The sequence below is a fragment of the Phalangium opilio genome, unplaced genomic scaffold (genome assembly GCF_054372755.1).
Source record: "Phalangium opilio isolate 3A_F unplaced genomic scaffold, DU_Popi_V2 ptg000041l_1, whole genome shotgun sequence".
In the NCBI taxonomy this organism is placed as follows: domain Eukaryota; kingdom Metazoa; phylum Arthropoda; class Arachnida; order Opiliones; family Phalangiidae; genus Phalangium; species Phalangium opilio.
In genome coordinates, this window is record NW_028324165.1 from 6,765,379 (window position 1) to 6,786,754 (window position 21,376).

At 39.0% G+C, this 21,376-nt stretch overlaps 1 protein-coding gene across 3 annotated transcripts in view; it reads left to right on the plus strand.

Annotated features, from left to right (window-relative positions):
- Mrtf (Myocardin-related transcription factor) overlaps nt 1–20,667 on the plus strand; it is a 45,062-nt gene extending 24,395 nt beyond the window's left edge. For 2 of the 3 annotated variants that reach the window (XM_089835437.1, XM_089835435.1), the window contains 9 exons: nt 10,291–10,767; nt 11,454–11,519; nt 11,757–11,812; nt 11,875–12,112; nt 12,199–12,812; nt 14,095–14,509; nt 15,171–16,411; nt 17,433–17,547; nt 17,692–20,667. In XM_089835437.1, the coding sequence (XP_089691563.1) occupies nt 10,431–10,767; nt 11,454–11,519; nt 11,757–11,812; nt 11,875–12,112; nt 12,199–12,812; nt 14,095–14,509; nt 15,171–16,411; nt 17,433–17,547; nt 17,692–18,677 (4,068 nt within the window). In that variant the 5' untranslated portion in view covers nt 10,291–10,430 and the 3' untranslated portion in view covers nt 18,678–20,667. The remainder of the gene's footprint in view (nt 1–10,290; nt 10,768–11,453; nt 11,520–11,756; nt 11,813–11,874; nt 12,113–12,198; nt 12,813–14,094; nt 14,510–15,170; nt 16,412–17,432; nt 17,548–17,691) is intronic. The other variant, XM_089835436.1, reaches the window with a different exon arrangement.
- Nucleotides 20,668–21,376: the final 709 nt, after the last annotated feature.

Consider the following 21,376-nt stretch of genomic DNA (forward strand, 5'->3'; position numbering starts at 1 on the left):
ATCAGAATTGCTTTTTAAACTGTGGAAAACTGGAAATATCAACTCAATTGGTTTTGGGACACTAATTTTAAACCTTTGAACCCTTAAATAACTCGATTGATTTTTTATTTTAAACACTCCATTAAAGAAAGAACCTTGCAATAAAGTGGGGCACACTTTTTTAAATGTGTCAAAAAATATAGCGACTTTAAAAAAAGATGTGTTTGTAAGAATTAGAAAATAAAAACAGTACCTCGCGTTCACCTGGGTGTCTTACCGGTTGCCAAAATACCTGTACATTTGGCTTGATCCTATAACAGGAACCTTGCTTGCTCAAGCAAGCTTTAAGAACTTCCTCCTCAAGATAAACAGCTGGGACGCGAGGAAGTTGCCGCGGATCACAAACACACACACGTCTCTCAAGACTCCAGAGATCTGAATCTCAATAAACGGAGTTGTACCAGGAATGCATACAGTCAGTAGGAATCGTTGCGCCCTCACGTTAATTTCTATGCGGGTTTTGTGGGCCGGGCTTGAGAACTTACTATCCCCATCACTGCTCATAATTCTGGTCAAAGTCTTTCTAACTGTGATTTCATTGTTTGGTAGCTACGCGTCAGGGGCTTAACTTTTTCAGTGGGCCGCCATGTTTGGTACCACTTTGGTTCTATGGGCAAACAGAGCCTAGTGTGACGTCACCCATACTATTTGACCATAGAACCAAAGCGGTACCAAACATCGCCGCCCAGTGCCCACTGCCAGAGATAAGCCCTTGACGTTTTACCTAGGCACTGACGTCACAACTGAGATAGCTGTGGAACATGGGTGACGTCACACTAAAGCTTCTGAGATAGGTCTGTTATAGCTACATGGTGGGCTGTTTAGTCCTTGAAGAAGAGAGGGATGGAGTGGTAGCCCCATTCCTATAACATTGCCACTGTACCCCCCCCCCCCTATTGCACCGTAGCGCTCCCAGCGTCCTCAGTGCCGTTTAGGTAGGGTCGTACAGTACAGAATCGTAAAGAACGCCCTCTCTATTTTAAAAATAGAAGCTAGTTCTGATACAAATACCATGGCGGCAGCACTTAACAATCGCCTAGCGAAAGGTAGGAGAGTTACGGTGCATGTCGCAGGTCGCATATCATCATTTCCAATCCATCTCACCTCATTTACCCCTGGTGCAACTCGCAGCGAGATTCATTATTCGCCAGGTAAAATTCGTCATACATCATGTGATTAGTCTAGCTCCTCCCACAAAAAATCTTCCTAGATACGTTGCGTGAAAATGGCTGGCTACGCAATGATTCCTGTTAGTTGTATGTATTCCTGTTTGTAAGGTTTGTAAGGAACTTTGGCTAACACTACGAAATGTTGTATCGTGATAATGGTATGCGTATGAACGAACGTTCTTTGATTTTACGCGGTGTTTATATTGGGTTAGTTTAGTTCAAAGGTGGATCTGAGTTTACTCCAAGGTCATTAAGGGTTTCGTTTCGCTGTGATTTTAGATAACGTTAAGTTCGAGGGGTTAGTCACTAATAGCAAATTGAAATGGAGTGCTCGGAGTTCTCTGAAAGGTTTTAGTGTTCCATTCGTAAATCGAGATCACCTCTCCCTCGGACTCTCGATACGAATATTACATGCAGGGAAACAAACTTCCAAGGGCAAGCCTCCATACTGAGTAATTTGCTTGACGCCAAGAGACACCGCTATAGATTCATAACCGAGTTGGCTTACCTCTCACCTTGGGCTGGCTGCCTCTAGTGCTGTCTTGAGACGTGAGAGAAATTATGCAGCATGGCAGAGTGCCCCTGGAAGTTTGTTTCTCTGTGACTCGACCCGAGTTCCTCTGTTTTAAAAGATAGATCAGTACTTATCGCTCTTTAAATCCGAGTAGACATTTTTCTTATTACTATTTGCATAATCAGGGATAGATTTAATTTCAGAAGTAGGAATGGAGAACGGTTAGTATTTACTTCAGTCCGACTCATAGCCCAGTATAGAGCGCCTCCCTGCAACACGTAACGAACAGTTAAAATTATCTTGTTCTCCATTCCTACTTCTAAAATTAAATCTATCCCTGGTATAATTTATATCAGAGCAGTCCAATGGAATTCTCTATTAGGGTAATTAATCAGTGTATATTTGAATCGAAAGGGTATATGAGTTACGTTAATCATTCAAAACTACATCTTTGACAGTTCTATAATGGTTAATTGTGACCCGTAATAGACCTTCGCATTAAAAAAAATAATCAAAATTTTATATGTAAAAACAAAAAAGTATACTTTGTTGACGGTTCCCAGCCTTTGGCTGATGTAGACTCCATGTAAAATGAGAAGCAAATGAACATCCTCTTAACTACTACACTAAAACAATCAACTTATTAGAGAGGAGCTTATTTGAGGTCAAAGGTTATGGTGGCGATCCAAACGTTAATTCTTTGTACTAGAGCTAGTAGCACCTCCTACTATAAGAGCCTATTCCCGCGTGTTCCCTGTGCTACGGTCGTGAAGGTAATCATACGCAGGAGGGTCGACACTAAAGGGGGCGTTTCTCGTATCGAACATCGCGAGCAAGCTACAATGAAGTGCACTTTTGGTTCTTTTTAATATAAACTTTTGATAATGTGGGAAGTTCCATGTTTAAAAATAGCTCAAATTCCTTATGAATCATCTTCAATCCTATTTAAATTTATTAATAACAAATAAAGAGCTTGGGTAATAATTTTTCTCTAATTAATCACTTTGACAGTGTTTACGACAAAATAACGGGTAGTTAAACATCCGTTCTGAGATTTTTAGTGTTATTTTGAAAACTTTCATTTATTTTTCGTTATAACAATAAATAGGCCAAAAATACCCACACATTAGAAAGTTTTTATTGTAAAATTCTAGGAAACATTCCTATCCTAAAACCAATGCTTTAAATGCTTCAGAAATCTATAAAACCTCCGTAACTTTATTAGCGTAGGATTGGCTTGGGAAGTTGTGGTGTGGTTGTTATGGTGTTAGAAGTATTTGATTTTTATATGAGTGAAGTGTCAATAGATCCTTTTCAAAAGAAGAGATTTGTTCCTTAAGTTTGTCACTGGTTACAAACTGGAGCTTGTCATGAAGTGACGTAGGTCATAGATTCGAGGTAAAGTGACGCTGTCAAAGGCTTAGACAAACAAGACGCGATAAACTAAATAAGAAGATGAAAATGGACTGCTAATTAAACCGAGTGTAGCCATTCAATTCTCGCTTGTCGTTCTCGAATTAGCTCTTAATAAGTCTCTTTCATTACGAAGTATATGTAGCGTCATACTTATCATGTAACATATCTTATAAACTTATGATTTTATCAATAAAGTCGTTTGAACACTTCCTCAATGGAAAATTATTCACTTTTAAAAGAAAATAATTAGTTTTAAAATTCCTTCGAACTACGTGCAGTTGTGAAATCAAATTCATTTGATACCCCCGTATTTATAAATCGTTTTATTTAAATTCAAAACATCCTCATTTTTTTTCTTCTCTCTCACTCTCTTCTTCTTATGTTTGACATCTTCCTGTACTAAAAAAACAAACACAAAAAGCCCCATAGTGTTTTATCTAATTAAAATTTAGGCCTATTTTTATAATCAAACAGGATGCCAGGAATTTTGCTCGGGCTCAAAAAACTTTATAGTCTAGTCACTTTCTTGAAATCTAGTAGAGTTGAGACGTGAGACAAATTTCTTAGTTCGCGAAAGATTTATCGAATTAAAGAGTAAATTTTGTGTCGTTAATTACGTAGAATTAGGCTTAGTTCTGAATTCTGAGATTGATTTACTTATTGTTACTCAGTTTTAATGGACAAGGCTTAGTCATGAGAATGTTGTGGACGGTTAATTATAGGTGATGTTAGGGTTAAGGAAATAGATTTAGAAATAGGCTTAGCGTGGGAAAACGTTTCTATCATTTCGTAGAGGACAAGGCTTAGCCGTGAAAATGTTAATCCTCTCTGCGAGGTGATATTAGACTTAAAGGTCGGATGTGAGTTTCGAAATGAGACAAATTACATCGAAATTGGACAACAAATGCACATTTGACAGTAAGAAATTAATTAATTTTTTGAAGTTCAATTTATAATTTGGTTTTGTTACCGTTGAACCCATTCTTGAACTAAATGCATCAAGGTTGATAACAGTGACACTAGACGCGCGTGATCGAGTGGGCTATTCACTAAGGGAAGGTCAATTAGAAGTAGTTTGGCTGTTTGGTTCAGTTCTTGACTTCTTGTCAAGGAAGGTATCAGGAACACTAGGGGATGGTCATTTAGAAGTAGTTTGGTTCAGTTCCTGTCAAGGTTGGGACGGAGGCGAACTCCTAGTCATTAAACCTTTATGATTATGCACTTATTAGCCATTGTTTAATTCAATTTGAATATAATTACGGACTATTTTACGTTTAGTGTTTATATCGACGGAAAATGCTTCCCGGTTTAAAACACCCGTGTAGCGCCGGGTAGCTTAGCTAGTTCAACTATAAAATTAGTTTTTAAAGAGAAGGTGAAATGGAAAATAAAGTAATTTTTCCCTACTAATTATAATACCAATCTGCATAGTGAAACATCCAGGAAATACCTCAGAAAAGTTTTAAAATTCAAATTAGCTTTATAGATTTAATAGAGAATTTGAAATTAGCACCTCTGACCAATCTGCCTTCATGTTAACAAAATTCCCGTGGCACGTTTTATATCTCGAACCACGGTTGTCACATCAGCGCAATTTCTATCAAATCTCGGGCCAAGTTTCATTCCACATGGAGCATGCCACTGGAATTTTGTTAACAAAAAGGCTAGGCGTTACGCTATTGGTCAGAGATGCAAATTTAAAATTATCCATGAAATCTAATTTAACTAATTTGAATTTTAAAATCATTCTTAGACTATATTTCCTGGATATTTCACTATGCACACTGGTCTTATAATTAGTAGAAGACTCGATAAGTCAAAAATCCACTTGATTTAAATCCTTTTCACCCTCTTTTTAATGAGACTGATCCTTTAACTTCTTAAGTCTAAGCGTGAAACGTACGGTTGGTTTTCTTAGTAAAAATGTCGAAAAAAAAATTCGTCTTTTATTTTAAAAGATTTGACTCAGTTGTCGAAGTTGGTTAGTACGGGTTTGTTGCCAAGGTTATTTTGGGTTTTACGACGTTTCTCTGCCTTTTCAACACTATAATATACTTTCTCCGGAAAACGTAGCTTGCTTCTACGTTTTCACGTTTTTCTCCTACGGTACACGTGAAGTTTGAAAAATGTGATATATGCACAGGGTGTTTTTGATAGGTCAGTCTGAATTTCTGAAATTAAGGGGGATGTTCTTTGGGAAATACATTTTGCCACAAGGGACACCCTGTTTTCGAGTTATGATTTGATGGGTGTTTTAGGGATGATCCCTTAATTAAATTAGAAATCATTGCCTTAATCAGTTTCTCGTGTTAATTTAATTAAGGGGTCATCCTTAAAATACTCGAATCGTAACTTGAACCGTGCTCCTTGTGGCAAAATGGAGATAGAAGTTATATTTTCGACTCAAGAACCGGGACATAATTTTGGGCAGACTGTTCAGAAGCACCCTGTATATTCATTATTTATGATTTTGACTTTTGAAAACGCCTACTGGTGTACAAAATTATTTCAAATAATTAAATTTGTAATGGGTTTATTTATTATTTGAAGTCTTGGTGAATATTTTAAAACGTTTGTGACGTTTTATTATGGTCATCATGGTACATTGTAGGAAAAATTTATGCAGCATTAATATTCATGCAAATGTTGCGACGTACCGACCGTTTAAAGCAGATAGAACTTTTCAAACTGAAATTCGCTCTCACGGTCTACGAATCTAAGCAGGAATACATACAGCTACTAGGAATTATTGTGCTCCCATAAATATCCGTTGTTACTTTCTATGAGGGTTTTGTGGCAGGTCTTAAGAACTTACTATCCCCGTCACGCCAATTAATAATTCTGAATTCTTTCTAACTGTAATTTCATTGGTTTGTAGCAACGGGAGGTCAAGGTGCAAAACGCAGCGAGATAGATCATTGTTCGCTTGGGTAAAATTCGTCATGCATAATGATTAGTTTAGCTCTTCCCACAAAAAAAGCTGCCTAGATACGTTGATATAATAAATTGCTGGCTGCACAATGATTGCAAGTAGCTGTATATATTCCTGATTGAACCTAATGGAATGGGGAAAATATGGTTTCTGTCAATTTTTCAAGGGGCACCCGTATCTCAACACGAGCGAATTAAAAACTCAATAATTCGTTTATTTAACATTTTGACGCATTGTTTATTATTATTTATGACTTGTGTTAAATATATTATAAAAACAATATTTGTACGGTACTTATCAATGTATAGAGAAAGTTCGTTCAACCCTGTTTACTGCGTCTGTCCTCATACTGATGTCAGTTATAAGGGTAGTTAGTCGCTGCGGGTTATTGGGTACACCATCCATAAGTTTATAATATATGTGACATGATAAGTATGACTTACTTCCTATACAATTCGTAATGCTAGAGACTTACAGCTCGAGATAACTAGTTCGAGAACGACGGAAGCGAGAATTGATTAACTACACTCGGATGGTTAGTTTTGCAGGACTTCCATCTTCCTATTTAGTTTGTATTACTAAGCCTTTGACAGCGCCTCACCAGGCGTCGCTTTACGAGAATCTATGACGTTTCATCTACGTCAGGCTTACTGAGAGCTAGTTCGATAACGACAAGCGAGAATTGAAGTACTACACTTGGTGGTTAATTTTGCAGGACTTCCAACTTCCTATTTAGTCTGCATTACTAAGCCTTTGACAGCGCCTCACCAGGCGTATGTCGCTTTACCTCGAATCTATGACGTTTCAACTACGTGAGGCTTACTGAAAGCTAGTTCGATAACGACAAGCGAGAATTGAAGTACTACACTCGGTGGTTAATTAATTTTGCAGGACTTCCATCTAGGTCCTATTTAGTCTGCATTACTAAGCCTTTGACAGCGCCTCACCAGGCGTCGCTTTACCCTGAATCTATGACCTACCTAAGTCACTTCAAAATTACAAGCTCCAGTTTGTAACCAGTGACAAACTTATTTAGGAACATATCTTATAAACTTATACAGGCAAAACATCCACGTGACGTACGTCTCATTTAGAAGTATCGGTACATTTAAGTTGCAGTTGAAAACTACGAAGTGTGTCATCCATGTTACCATTATAATAGTTTTAAAGCTAAGCTATGATTCTTAGGAGTTAATTAGTGAGTGTTTTTGACAGCTACGTTTAGATCATGGATGGTGTCGGGGACCTTTTGACTTTGAAAATCTTTTCTCTCTCTCATTCTCTCTCTGCTGTCTCCGCGTAAAAATCAATCTTCGTTTGTATTTTTAGTACGAGTTTTTAACGTTTTCACACACTGACTGTCGGAACCAACAACTTCCCCAGTAAAAGACTCGAGATAGAGGAAGTGAAGTTTAAGGATTTTTGAAAAGAATTTTTAAATTTTGAAGGGAATGAATGTTTTGAACATTTGTAGTGTTAGGAAGAAATTGTAATCGATGGAAAAGTGGGACGGTGGTTTTTGTCTCGCGTGATAAGGTGATCAGTCAGTAATATCAAAAGTTTATAGATTAAAACAAAAAGTGTTCTTTATTGGAGTTTGTTCGCGCCGTTTAGTATGAGAAACCCCTTTTACATTGCCCCCCCTCTGCGCATGATTATTACACGCGTGAATGGCAGAGGGAGAAAGTTGAAAAATACTTGTTAATTCGCCTTCTAGCGGCAGATAGTAGCAAACCGGATAGTGGGGGCATATGGGGGAATCAACGTTCTAAATAAAGAAGTAGCTAACGTCTTATATTGTATAGATGGCGCTAGGTTTTTCCTGGATTTGACTCAGCATTTTTCATAACCCCCCGTCCATTTTGGGGCTGAAAAGGGGGAAGTAAGCTTAACATTGGTTGTTTACTCGCTTAGTATGGGGCTCTATGGGCTGCCATTCGTCCTTCAGTATTGCTTTGTCCATGCGTGAATTGGCAGGCTGAATATAGTACCAAGAATTAACGTTTGGATCGCAACCATAGAGTACTATTTTCCATAAACCTCTTCTCTGATTGGTTGGTTCTTGTAGGGGTTGAGAGGAGGGTCGTTTACTTCTTATTTTACATGGCGTCTACAATCAAAGGCTGGGAACTGTGAACGAAGTGTTACTTTTTCTTTTCATTGATGAACGTTTGCTTATATCAGGATAAATGTAGAGGTGACATGGGAATCCTTGTCGCCCTCCGTCTCAACTGTGTAGTAATGAAATTTAGCGATGTGAGTGGGTGGTTACTCGTGCAGCTAAGGTGGTCTTGCAGAACAGTTCGGTCTTTACCATTAGTCCAGAGGGGCCTCACGGAAATGGAGGGTGATCTAAAACTTTTAGTAGGACCGAACTATGTGGGTTCTATGAGCAATTTTGAGTCGAAAATGTAACTTCTATCGCCATTTTGCTCTAAGGTCCACAGTTTACGAGTTATGATGCCCCCTTGATTAAATTAGCAATGTCTTTTGGTTTCTTACTTAAATTTAAGGAGTCATTCGTAAACACACCAATCCAAACTTGTGAACGGTACTGGTCCTTGGGGCAAAATGCCATAGAACATTTGCGACTCAAAATAACTAACAGAACGGACTGTACTTCAATCGGAACAACCTTTTTGGAAGGAACGCCCTGTGTTTGTAATTTAGTTGTTTTCAAATTTTGGAGGTTAAAATCCTTTGAGACTCGATATCCATAATATATTAACTTGTTTGTTTAAAAAGCCACTTACGTTGTCTATGAATCATTGACTTAAGCCGGCGGCCTCTCAATATTCAAGAGATTTAATTCTTAAAACTGTGTCGTATCTCATTTACATTTGTATTTTATTGGTTTTTGAATCTCATGCACTATTTGAGAGAGTTGAAAAGAGGTTTTTTTCTTTTCTTGGTTTATAAATTCTGTTCCAAAAATTTTTTGGTTCCGATTCAAGAAACGACTGTTTAGTTTTTACGATTAGGCCTAGCATTTTTTTTTTAAATCTCGATTCTCTCAACGTGTTGAGTCTAAGACTTCTTTTTCTCCTTAATTATTAGACATCGTAAATTATGTCATAGTCTTTTTGGCAAATTTTTAACTTGGCGATTGTAGTTTTTCTTTAAGGCTTTGAATTAATGTCAGAACTAAGTTTTTTGCGAAATGGGAATTTTAAACTTAGACCTTCGGAAGGTCTTTGCTTGCATGCATTTTGACAGATTTTTGTTTTTACAGTGAACTGTTGAAGTTCTATGACAATCTAGTTATGACTGTTCTAACAACCGCGCCAAATTAGAGGCGCGAACTAAATGAAATTTGGCTAGGGAATCCATGGTTTTTAAAATCTGAACTGTGTAATTACCATAATTTTTACGATTTTAAGTTTTCCGAACTTTAAAATTAGGCTTCTGTTAGTAGTTTATGGTACTTTATTTTTTCTTTTATGCCTATATATTGTCTATTATACCATGTTGAATTGGTAGCACTTTATACGTAGTTTAACTGCTTTAAATAGTGCGAACTAATGGGAAATTGAGGGAAAACTGGATTCCGAAGTGAAATAGGCTAATTTTAATAGTTTCTGGCAGTCTAATACACTTCGTTTTACATTTAAAATGGTAAATTACCAAAATTACCATTGTAAAATCACGGTATGATATAAATCGGTAATTTATACGGCGGGATTTGCGAAATTTCCGGCAAGTTACGGACTGTAATTTCCCGATGATCACATCTCTACTCTAAACCCGATAATTGTAATATTGTACACCAAAAACCTTGATAATTGTAACCTCTTAGTTTAAGAAAAATACGGATAAGTCTGACTTTGCATACCTTATAACTGGCTTGACATTTTAAATCCCGATAACTTTAACTTTATTCTATACTATAATGATCTCGGACTCAACAACCGTCTGGGTAAATTTGACTTATAGTATTCTACGAAATTCTGGTATTTTTAACCTCTTACTCGTCTAAGAAACACTGGCGAATTCGACGAGTGATTATTATGAAATTCTTCTGTATAAAACCCCAATGATTTTGACCACAAACTATAAAAAGTATAAATGAACATGGTATTCACATAAAAATGCGTTTCTACGTGGCATTTACGTAACGGCAATCATCACCGTGTACCAATGAATATTGTACTATAACTTTGACGTAAAAAAACAAACTAGACTTTAACTGACCAATTGCGTTTGTTCTTTTTGTTATTCAGGAAGTGGAGAAAGCCCAGTATATTGGGGCATCCAATTGGACGACGATTTACTGGAAACCATAACTAACTTGTATCCAGAGTGGTTCAAAAACTGTACTCCGGTGTCGAGCAATAGCAATTCAGTGGCGGGTCAAAACGGTATGGCCAGTAGGACCAACGGAACTAACAGACGAGATGTAACGTTACCTTTGTTGTCGGCAGTCAAGGCAATGGGAACAGCTTCTTCGGATAATTTAACAATCCTAACCAGCACGACGACACCTTCCAGCAGCAGCGCCTCACCAGTCGCTACCACCAACGCCTCCACCTCCAGTTTCTCCTCTAGTTCCTCCAATTCCTCATCGTATTCCTCGTCCTCCTCCCTCTTGTCTTCCCCTTCCAACAGACCCGCGGCCTTAGTCGCCACCCGTTCCTCCCCACCAAAGTGCCAAGTGGACGAAGCATCCTTGCAGAAAGCCATGGACAAGAACAAAGAATGTAAGTATCAATGCGTGAAATTGCTTTAAAAATATAAGACAATGTCGCGGGTTGCGTGAATTTTGGGCAAATGGTACCAGATGGGACTCAAAGGGACAATGTCTTGGGGCCGTCCATGGCGTGAATGTTGGGCAAATGGTACCAGATGGGACTCAAAGGGACAATGTCTCGGGGCCGTCCATGGCGTGAATGTTGAGCAAATGGTACCAGATGGGACTCAAGGGACAATGTCTTGGAGCCGTCCATGGCGTGAATGTTGGGCAAATGGTACCAGATGGGACTCAAAGGGACAATGTCTTGGGGCCGTCCATGGCGTGAATGTCGGGCAAATTGTACCAGATGGGACTCAAAGGGACAATGTCTTGGGGCCGTCCATGGCGTTAATGTTGGGCAAATTGTACCAGATGGGACTCAAAGTAACAATGCCTTCGGGTCGTCTATGGCGTGAATGTCGGGCAAGTGCTGCCAGATGGGACTCGCAGAGACAATGTCTTGGTGCCGTCCATAACGTGAATGTCAGGGAAATGGAACCAGATGGAATTGAAAGTTTCGTGGTCCGAAGTCGATATCAAGGCTTACAATAATCATGGGTCTTGTTCAAAACCATAGAAACCCAACTAATGCCGACCAATTTCTATAATTTGTGAGTTAAATTTTTTTTCTTCTTCTTTCTTTCTTCCGCGTAGCACTGAAAGTGAAACTCATGATGAGGAGACCCATTACACAGTTGGTCGAACAGGGCATCATGCCACGTAAGTTAAAATAATTTAATTTGCGCTTTTTGGATATGCATTGCCAGTGTAGGCCGGCTAAAATTTTGAATTTTTAAAAATAACGTCAAAATGGGTCAAATAATTAAAATGAAATGTGCAACTTATAGTTCACAATCTATCCTAAATCTTAATTTAATTTTCAATAAATCTATAAGTTATGTTTAAATTTCTACAACGAGAAGCTGATAGTTAATTCTTCATTCTTCATTTATATAGCATTAAAAACGCCACCCGCATTCCACGAACAAAGACAAAAACTTGAACGAGCCAAAGTATGTTCTTAGCGATAATTAACGCGAATTGAGCGTTTTATAGTAACGGATTAATTTTGTAGACCGGAGATTTGTTAAAAAATAAAATCCAACGAAGGCCGGACCGACAAGAATTGATTCAGAATCATATCCTTGAAGATACAACGGTCGATCCGAGCCTTCAGGATAAGCAACGCCAGTTAAAAAAGGCCCGACTAGCCGATGACCTAAATGATCGGTTATCTCATCGTCCGGGACCTTTGGAACTCGTAAAGGGAAACATTTTACACGCTGACGAAATTTTTGCTCAAGCGATTAAAGGTTTGTTTCGGTTAAATAAATTGTTTCAGCCAATGTTGCGACGAACGCGAAGGCAGGTGAGTTTTAATGGTGCGATGCCTTTACAGAGGGCCAAATTCCTTTCAAACCAACATGCGAGGGACAGTTGCAAAAACATCCCCCACCTCGGTTTACTATTGAAGAAGATAGTGGTAGTGACGGGGCCGTTTCACCCCCTCAAGACCTAAATGACCAATCACAAAACAGTCTACCCTCGGTATTTGATGGACCCGAACCTGTCCTAATTCAACCTCAACCGCAACAACAATTAGCGCAAGTACGAGGAGAGTCGGTGTCTCCACCTTCGTTGTCGGTTTTCTTGCCATCGTTGAGTGCCAGCGCTCAAGTGTGTCCCCCTTCGTCCCAAACGACTACCGTGACTGGGGCGACTTTCTTAACCGTTTCCCAACCACCGGGACCGGCTCCTGGTATACAATGGCCCTCGGTTTCGTTGGTTTCGTCGGTTCCAACTCCGCAAACTTCAATCTTGAACAACGTCGCGTCGTCGATCGCGCAAAGTACCGCACCCACTTTTTCCTCCATTTCTATTTCGACTCCTTCGTCGATTGGTGCTGTCGGGAAAGAGTCGACGACCGCGTCCAGTTCCAGTAATAAACCCAGGAAGAAATCAAAGTCCAAAGCTCAACCGAAAGCTCGAACAATCAAGTTTCACGAATATAAAGTAAGTTTTTTGTACAATTCTTTGAGTTTGTTTACACAACGTTGTTGTTTTTTGCGTGTTTGCACGGTCAATACATTTTCCATTGCTTACGTAACTCATTTGCGCAACACAGCCTTATTATTTTTAATATTTGCGCAACACAGCCTTATTATTTTTAATATTTGCGCAACACAGCCTTATTATTTTTAATATTTGCGCAACACAGCCTTATTATTTTTAATGTTTGCGCAACACAGCCTTATTATCTTGAATGTTTGCGCAACACAGCCTTATTATCTTGAATGTTTGCGCAACACAGCCTTATTATTTCGAATGTTTGCGCAACACAGCCTTATTATTTCGAATGTTTGCGCAACACAGCCTTATTATTTTGAATGTTTGCGCAACACGGCCTTATTATTTTGAATGTTTGCGCAACACGGCCTTATTATTTTGAATGTTTGCGCAACACGGCCTTATTATTTTGAATGTTTGCGCAACACGGCCTTATTATTTTGAATGTTTGCGCAACACGGCCTTATTATTTTGATCATTCTATAGAAAGTTTTACCATTTCGACAGCTCAGATTTAAAAAGACTTAACTTTTAAACCATGTTCCATTGAAATCCTTACTTATTTTGACCTCCGAGCTTGTTCCATTGAAATCCTTACTTATTTTGACCTCCGACCTTGTTCCATTGAAATCCTTACTTATTTTGACCTCCGACCTTGTTCAATTGAAATCCTTACTTATTTTGACCTCCGACCTTGTTCCATTGAAATCCTTACTTATTTTGACCTCCGACCTTGTTCCATTGAAATCCTTACTTATTTTGACCTCCGACCTTGTTCCATTGAAATCCTTACTTATTTTGACCTCCGACCTTGTTCCATTGAAATCCTTACTTATTTTGACCTCCGACCTTGTTCCATTGAAATCCTTACTTATTTTGACCTCCGACCTTGTTCAATTGAAATCCTTACTTATTTTGACCTCCGACCTTGTTCCATTGAAATCCTTACTTATTTTGACCTCCGACCTTGTTCCATTGAAATCCTTACTTATTTTGACCTCCGACCTTGTTCCATTGAAATCCTTACTTATTTTGACCTCCGACCTTGTTCCATTGAAATCCTTACTTATTTTGACCTCCGACCTTGTTCCATTGAAATCCTTACTTATTTTGACCTCCGACCTTGTTCCATTGAAATCCTTACTTATTTTGACCTCCGACCTTGTTCAATATCAATGAACAGTGAAACCCTTATTTGACCATATGTTTTTGTGTTACGTGAAACCAGGGGCCACCCAGTGCTCAAAAGAATCAAGCGGCAAGTACTTCCAACGCGGAAACATCCTACGAACTGTTACTTCAACAGCAACAACTCTTCTTGCAATGGCATTTGGAGTTGCAGAGAAATTTCCCGCAGATGATTTTGCCAGCCACTCAAAAACCACATCAAGGTGGTAATCAGAGTGAAGAACAAATGCTTCAACAACAGGGTTTCGGATCTTTCAACCTTTCTTCGGCTGGAGGGACCACAAACATTATCAGCGTTCCTACCAGCGTGGCGGCTGCTTCTAATATATCCATGAGTTCCCCACCACATCACTCCACTCCTCAACACATTCAACCCAATCAGACCCCGCAGCAAGTTGTTGTGGAAGTTAATAGCCCATCACCTCGCATGGTAACCAGGCTTGAAGATATGAAAGGTAAGGGTTGTTTTATCTTATGTCCTAGTCACTAACCTACAAGAGATAAGTTAAGTATTTGTTGACGCGAGTGTAGGCCTACATCAAGTAAGAGGTGACCAGCTCTTCGCTGTGGCCGGTATTCTAGTTAGTTTCCTGAAAACAGTAGAGGTCTAGATGGAAAACTAGTTAATATCTTGAGTAAGCCATTGTTCAGCAGAAAGGACTGTAAAGTAAGAGGTGAACAGCTCTTCGCTGTGGTCAGTGTTCTAGTTAGTTTCCTGAAAACAGTAGAGGTCTAGATGGAAAATTAGTTAATATCTTGAGTAAGCCATAGTTCAGCAGAAAGGACTGTAAAGTAAGAGGTGAACAGCTCTTCGCTGTGGTCAGTGTTCTAGTTAGTTTCATGAAAACAGTAGAGGTCTAGATGGAAAATTAGTTAATATCTTGAGTAAGCCATAGTTCAGCAGAAAGGACTGTAAAGTAAGAGGTGAACAGCTCTTCGCTGTGGTCAGTGTTCTAGTTAGTTTCCTGAAAACAGTAGAGGTCTAGATGGTAAATTAGTTAATATCTTGAGTAAGCCATAGTTCAGCAGAAAGGACTTTAGCAAGTTACATGCTTGCCCCACTCGCCGCTTATTGGTCGCCAAGTGTTTACACAACACTACTACTCATTTATTTAGTGAGCGACTTAAAACTGGAACTGAAGAAACGCAACTTACCCGTTTCGGGTTCAAAACCTCAACTAATCACTCGTCTAAGGCCCTTTAAAGAATTTGCAACCCCAGCAGTATCCACCATTAAGTCCGAAAGCAATACTTCCGTGTCCAACACAAATGCCACAATTACGGCAACTCTACAACCTCAACAACAGCAGCAGCAACAACACTCGGTGCCCGTGAACGTTGGTGGTATAATTTTGGACACTGTCGCCCCCACCATAACTGCGGTACATCCCTCGGTGACCTTAATGGACAATACCCAAACTGTCGGCGTGGTTGTGGGAAATAGTGGCGAATCACTAGGCGAACTTTTTGTGACCAAACACTCCCCGGTTTCCCCACCTTCTCACGACATTGGTCAACTACTTGACCAAGCGAATAATACTGGACATAAAGATTCGAGACCTCCTTCGGTGGTACCGATGGAAATTGACGCCAATTCGGACAACGCGATGGACTCCATGGACGTCACGATTGGCAATAACTCCAACGTATTGAACCATTCGGAAGCCAGTAACAACGCTACTTCTATCGCTATACTGACAAACGAAGACATAGTTCGGATGCAACAGAAGAAAATCGAGGAATTGCAAAGACAGTTGCAGCAATCCCAGATGCAGTTGCAACAGCAGCAACTTTTTCAATTGCCAACAGTTACCTCGACAATTCCTCCACCCCCTCCTCCACCGCCACCACCGCCAATGCCCCCTGCACCATCTATTCTTCAAATGCCCGTCGTAACCTTAGTGACGAGTCAAGTACAATCCCAGCCTCAAATCACCGTAACTACCGCATCCCCGGCTCTACATAGGCAAATCTTGCAGCAACATTTGCATCAAAAGCTGCAGAACAGTACGTCGACAACCCCGAATGTTATTACTACCACAACCACGAAGGCGGGAACGACTACCATTTTACCAGCACCCACTTTGAGTTCCGCGGCAGTGAAAGCGAGTTTGGCAGCTTTCTTACATAATCAGCATACGCCCGCCAATCAAAATTCGACGGAGAATGCCAAGACTAGGCAGGTTCCCAATGGAGTTAATCATCATCGGGCAGCGTCTTTACCAACTATTCACGTCGTTCAGGAGGGTAGTCCCAAGCCATCGACTACTCCACCGGATTCGAACTCGACAGATTCCTTTGTTGAAGGAAGACCACCCCCACCTGACTATGACGAAGCCACGAAACAACTTAATAAGGTAAGAATAGTTGCTTTGTTTCTTCATTGATTTTTCGAATAGATGAACCCGAAATTATCTAACAGAAACCTAGATAAGTCAGGGATTTGGAAAGTGTGGCAAAAGTCAGGGATTTAAAGTTTTTCCCCAGAATGTCAGGGATAGGTTAGGGATTTCGTTTGGTACATCGAACCATGCTTCGAGCAATGTTAAATATGGGTCCAGGTGTGATGAAGTAGTCACTAGTAAACACCTTAAAATGGTCAGGGATATTGGCAAAATTATATAAACCCAAAATTATCTAACAGGATTCTTACAAAACCTAGATAAGTCGGGGATTTGGAAAAAGGGGGATTTGGAAAAGTCAGGGATTTCGTTTGGTACATCAAACCGTGCTTCAAGCAATGTTAAATATGGGGCCAGGTGTGATGAAGTAGTCACTAGTAAACACCTTAAAATGGCCAGGGATATTGGCAAAATTTGTTAAACCCGAAATTATCTAACAGGATTCTTACAAAACCTAGATAAGTCGGGGATTTGGAAAAGTCAGGGATTTCGTTTGGTACATCAAACCATGCTTCGAGCAATACTAAATATGGGTCCCCCATGTGTGGTGAAGTGGACACTAGTAAACACCTTAAAATGGTCAGGGATATTGGCAAAATTTGATAAACCCGAAATTATCTAACAGGATTCTTACAAAACCTAGATAAGTCGGGGATTTGGAAAAAGGGGGATTTGGAAAAGTCAGGGATTTCGTTTGGTACATCAAACCGTGCTTCGAGCAATGTTAAATATGGGCCCAGTTGTCATGAAGTGGACACTAGTAAACACCTTAAAATGGTCAGGGATATTGGGAAAATTTGGTCAGGGATATTGGGAAAATTTGATCAGGGATATTGGGAAAATTTGATCAATGATACGCTAGAAAAGTCAGGGATTTTCTATATAAAATTTTCGTCTGAACTCTGAACCCTGTAGACTAATGACTTGAGATACATCAAGGTTGCTAAAAAAGCTGGTTTTCTTTTTGCGCGAACAGCACCAGTTTGCTGTGGGAGTTATGAATCACATATCCGGGGCGAGGGTTCATGGTAAAAAATACATTAAAAGCCAAGCTGTTGATGATGTCTTAGAAATACTCATCAAAAATGGAGGTATAGTACATTTTTTGGCGTCATTGTTAAAATCCTAAGCTCGATATTGCGCAATTCCATTCTACGGGACCAATAGGGTCTTGTAGATAAACCCTGATGCACATTTGTAATGTTTCTATAATATGGGTTTCTTTAATTCTTCAGAACTTCCCCCGAGTGCCGCGCAAGAACCCCCAACCCCAACAACCCCTGACTCAGCTGGTGGTAAAACTGGCAACAATACCACTCAACCACCAGTTTTCCCTGATCCTAAAACAACAACCCCTACTTCTACAAACACCCAAACTACATCCTCTACCGAAGCGAGTAGTTCATCCGTTACGACCTCAACTACTAGCACTATCACTTCAAACCCAAACCCATCGACCAGTTCAACCCTGGTTTCAAGCAACATGGCCAATGGCAGTTTACCCAACGTTAACTCTCCAGTTTCAAATCCGGGAACTCCGGCTCCTCCACCTCCTTCTCTTCTAATTAGCGATCAAAACAACATGGCAACCAATGAAACGTTGGATTTTGACTTTCATTTGGATTTGGATGACATGGAAGCCATGGATTTGGGAGCTGTACTTATGAATAATCAAGAGAACGAACCAGGAATGTCAAAGGATTTGAATTCTATTAATATGGGCGGGACCAATGATATGAACTCCCACCATCCGTTAAACACGTCATCGCAATCTAATTCGAATAACCAACATCAACAATCGACTTTACCACCCTCCATCGGAGATCTAGTGGGTAATTTGCAAGATACGAATGTATCCATGGATATGGAGCTGTCTGATTGGTTAGACGTCATAATCCCCACCTCTTCCTCAAGCGGAAGTAACTTGACGTTGAATTGCAATAACGGTTTCGGCACCAGTTTCAGCAGCAATTCGTTATCGAATAACAACTCTAATAATAACAATAACAGCTATAATTTGGGATCCGGAAGTAGCGGCGGCGGAGGAACTAGTTTGTTACACGGATACACTAATAATCACGAACATGACCCGTTACTTTCTAATTTGGGGCAACAATCAAATGACCCTTTTGACCTTTTCGCTGTTGAGGATATGGATTTTAAAAGTCCCACGGAACTAAGCGTTTTATCATGGGATAAAGTTGATTTCGCTACGACTTAGATAGAGATGGCGCTAAAGGTAATTTCCTCGTGACGCAGTTTCGAAATTTAATTAACGATTGATAAACTGGAATTATATCAATTAGGCCTATAGTTGGTTAATTTTAATTTTCCTTTGGTGTGGACCAACGTAATTAATTAATTAATAATGTAAAGAGATTGAGTGAGAACTACGGCGAAAAATAACAAACAAACTTTCAGTTATTTCGGCAAATTTTTGGTTTTTAATTTTGTTTTCGTTTTTTCCGATTCCCGTTTCGGAAATATTCGTGAAATGAAATGTGAACGATAACGAAACTCTTCGCAATTAAGTTTTAAATAATTAATTAATATCATCACGAATTAATTAATTAATCGCTTTGTATGATTTTTATTTTATCATCGTGGAAAACAAACACTTAAACTTAGGATTGTTTAATTTAGCGCAAGCCTACTTGCTACGATAATCAAATTAATCAACTTTGAAGTCGTTTGACGTGATTTTTTTTTTTTTTTTTTCTTGTGTTATAAAGTTTATTTCCCCCGACAACTTCTTCAGCTTGTGTGCAATTTAAACCCCGCCCTGATTATCTGCATTTATTTTTTGTCAATGTGACGTCATATTGAAAAAAAAACAAACAAAACTATAGTTTAATAGACAATGAAATGTCACGTGTCATTTTGCGCAATTGCAATTGCAATTTTTATTTCGGTAAATAAAACTTTTTTTTTTAAAAAAAGCCCGGGCTTTCGACGGAAATTTAGAGAAGGTTTAATAAATCCAGTGCCTTAACGATGAATTAATTCAACTTTGACCCCTTCCCTTCCTTCCCTTCCCCCTCTCCCCATCCAATATTATTTGAAAACTAAACGTTTTCCGTGCAGTTTTGCAAGGCAAATCACAATTTTTGCAATTCAACTTTACTAAAAGTAGACTAAATCATGGACACCAGGTTTTTTTTTTTTGATTAATTTTCTTTTTTCTCGTGAATTAATTATTGTTGGGGTTTTGACATTCCATCAGAAAATTTTTAATTATGTCAAAATTAAATTAATTATTAATTTTTTTTGTTCAGTAAATTTTTTATTTCGGAAAGAAAATTATCAGGCTAGCGATTTAAAGGCTAGTTTTCACTGGGCAAAAACGCGACGCGGAAAAGGCCTTCCGCGGAGTTTGTGTAAAAATATTTTACGTAAAATATTTCGGAAAGCTAGCGATTTTTACGGGGAAATGCACGGAATTGAAGTTCTATCATGGATAAAGAATGCGCGTGAGGAAATTTTTTTTCACGCTATAGGATAGGCAACTCCCTACCTCGAACGACAGCTTATTCTGTATATACTTTGTTACAACATCGGTTGTCAGCACGCGCAAACCAAGGTCTCTATGTAACCTAGCTTCGTGCGTGCTGACAAGAGACAAAAAACTTCAGGATCTTCAGGATTCAAAATATCCGCTAGTTTTTAGCTCGAGTGCACGGACCTCTAGGCCTTAGTTTCAAATACGTGTAGTCGCATCTTTGCGGTTTCGTCGCTAACTTTCCGCTAAATTGAAAATATTTTGTGCCGCTTTGCGCCGCGTTTTTGCCCAGTGAAAACTAGCCTTAAAAGTGGAATAAAATGTAATAATTTCGGATAATTAGATTTAATTGATTGATTGACCAACGCGTACGTGGACATAACACACATTCCTGGCTATTTTTACGTAGGCCAGCCTTAAAAAAACAAATTAATAATTAATCGTAATTAAGATGAAATTAAGATTAAATTAAAGCGAGGGAAATAATAATTTTTTTTTGACCTCAACAATGAAATGATAAATACCAGGAACCAACAGCCAATTACATATTGTAAATAATAATTACAAAAAAAAATATATATATATATATTACCAAAACTTGATTGCGATAAGAAATAATACGAAAAACAAAAAAGATATGTTAATATTTGAAAAGAGGGAATTTTATTTGTCTGATTATAAGGTAAAGAATAAAAACAACATAAAATTAAAATCATGTGCAAAAACACGCAGTAAGCTTACAAGTGTAGAAGTAGCCACTGGTGTAAATGAAACCTGTTGAGAGAAATGGTAAATATCAACGATGGAAGCGTGACATTACAGAGCGTGATGACCAAAGAGTGAAATTTCGACATGAAACCTGTTGAGGGAAATGGTAACTATCAACGATGGTGGCATGACACTACAGAGCGTGGTGACCAAAGAGTGAAATTTCGACCCTCCCGGCCGAGTTTGATGCAAGACCCAAGTTCGCAACAGTTTGTAAGCATATCATGTCGTAAGTGTGGTTCTTATGGTTGTTGGGTACAAGCACGGAGAACCTTCATGATGAAAGAAAGTTCCCAACAGTTCGTAAGCATATCGTGTCGTAAGTGTGGTTCTTATGGTTATTGGGTACAAACACGGAGCACCTTCATGATGAAAGAAAGTACCCAACAGTTTGTAAGCATATCATAAGTGTGGTTCTTATGGTTATTGGGTACAAGCACGGAGAACCTTCATGATGAAAGAAAGTTCCCAACAGTTTGTAAGCATATCATAAGTGTGGTTCTTATGGTTATTGGGTACAAGCACGGAGAACCTTCATGATGAAAGAAAGTTCCCAACAGTTTGTAAGCATATCGTGTCGTAAGTGTGGTTCTTATGGTTATTGGGTACAAGAACAGAGCACCTTCATGATGAAAGAAAGTACCCAACAGTTT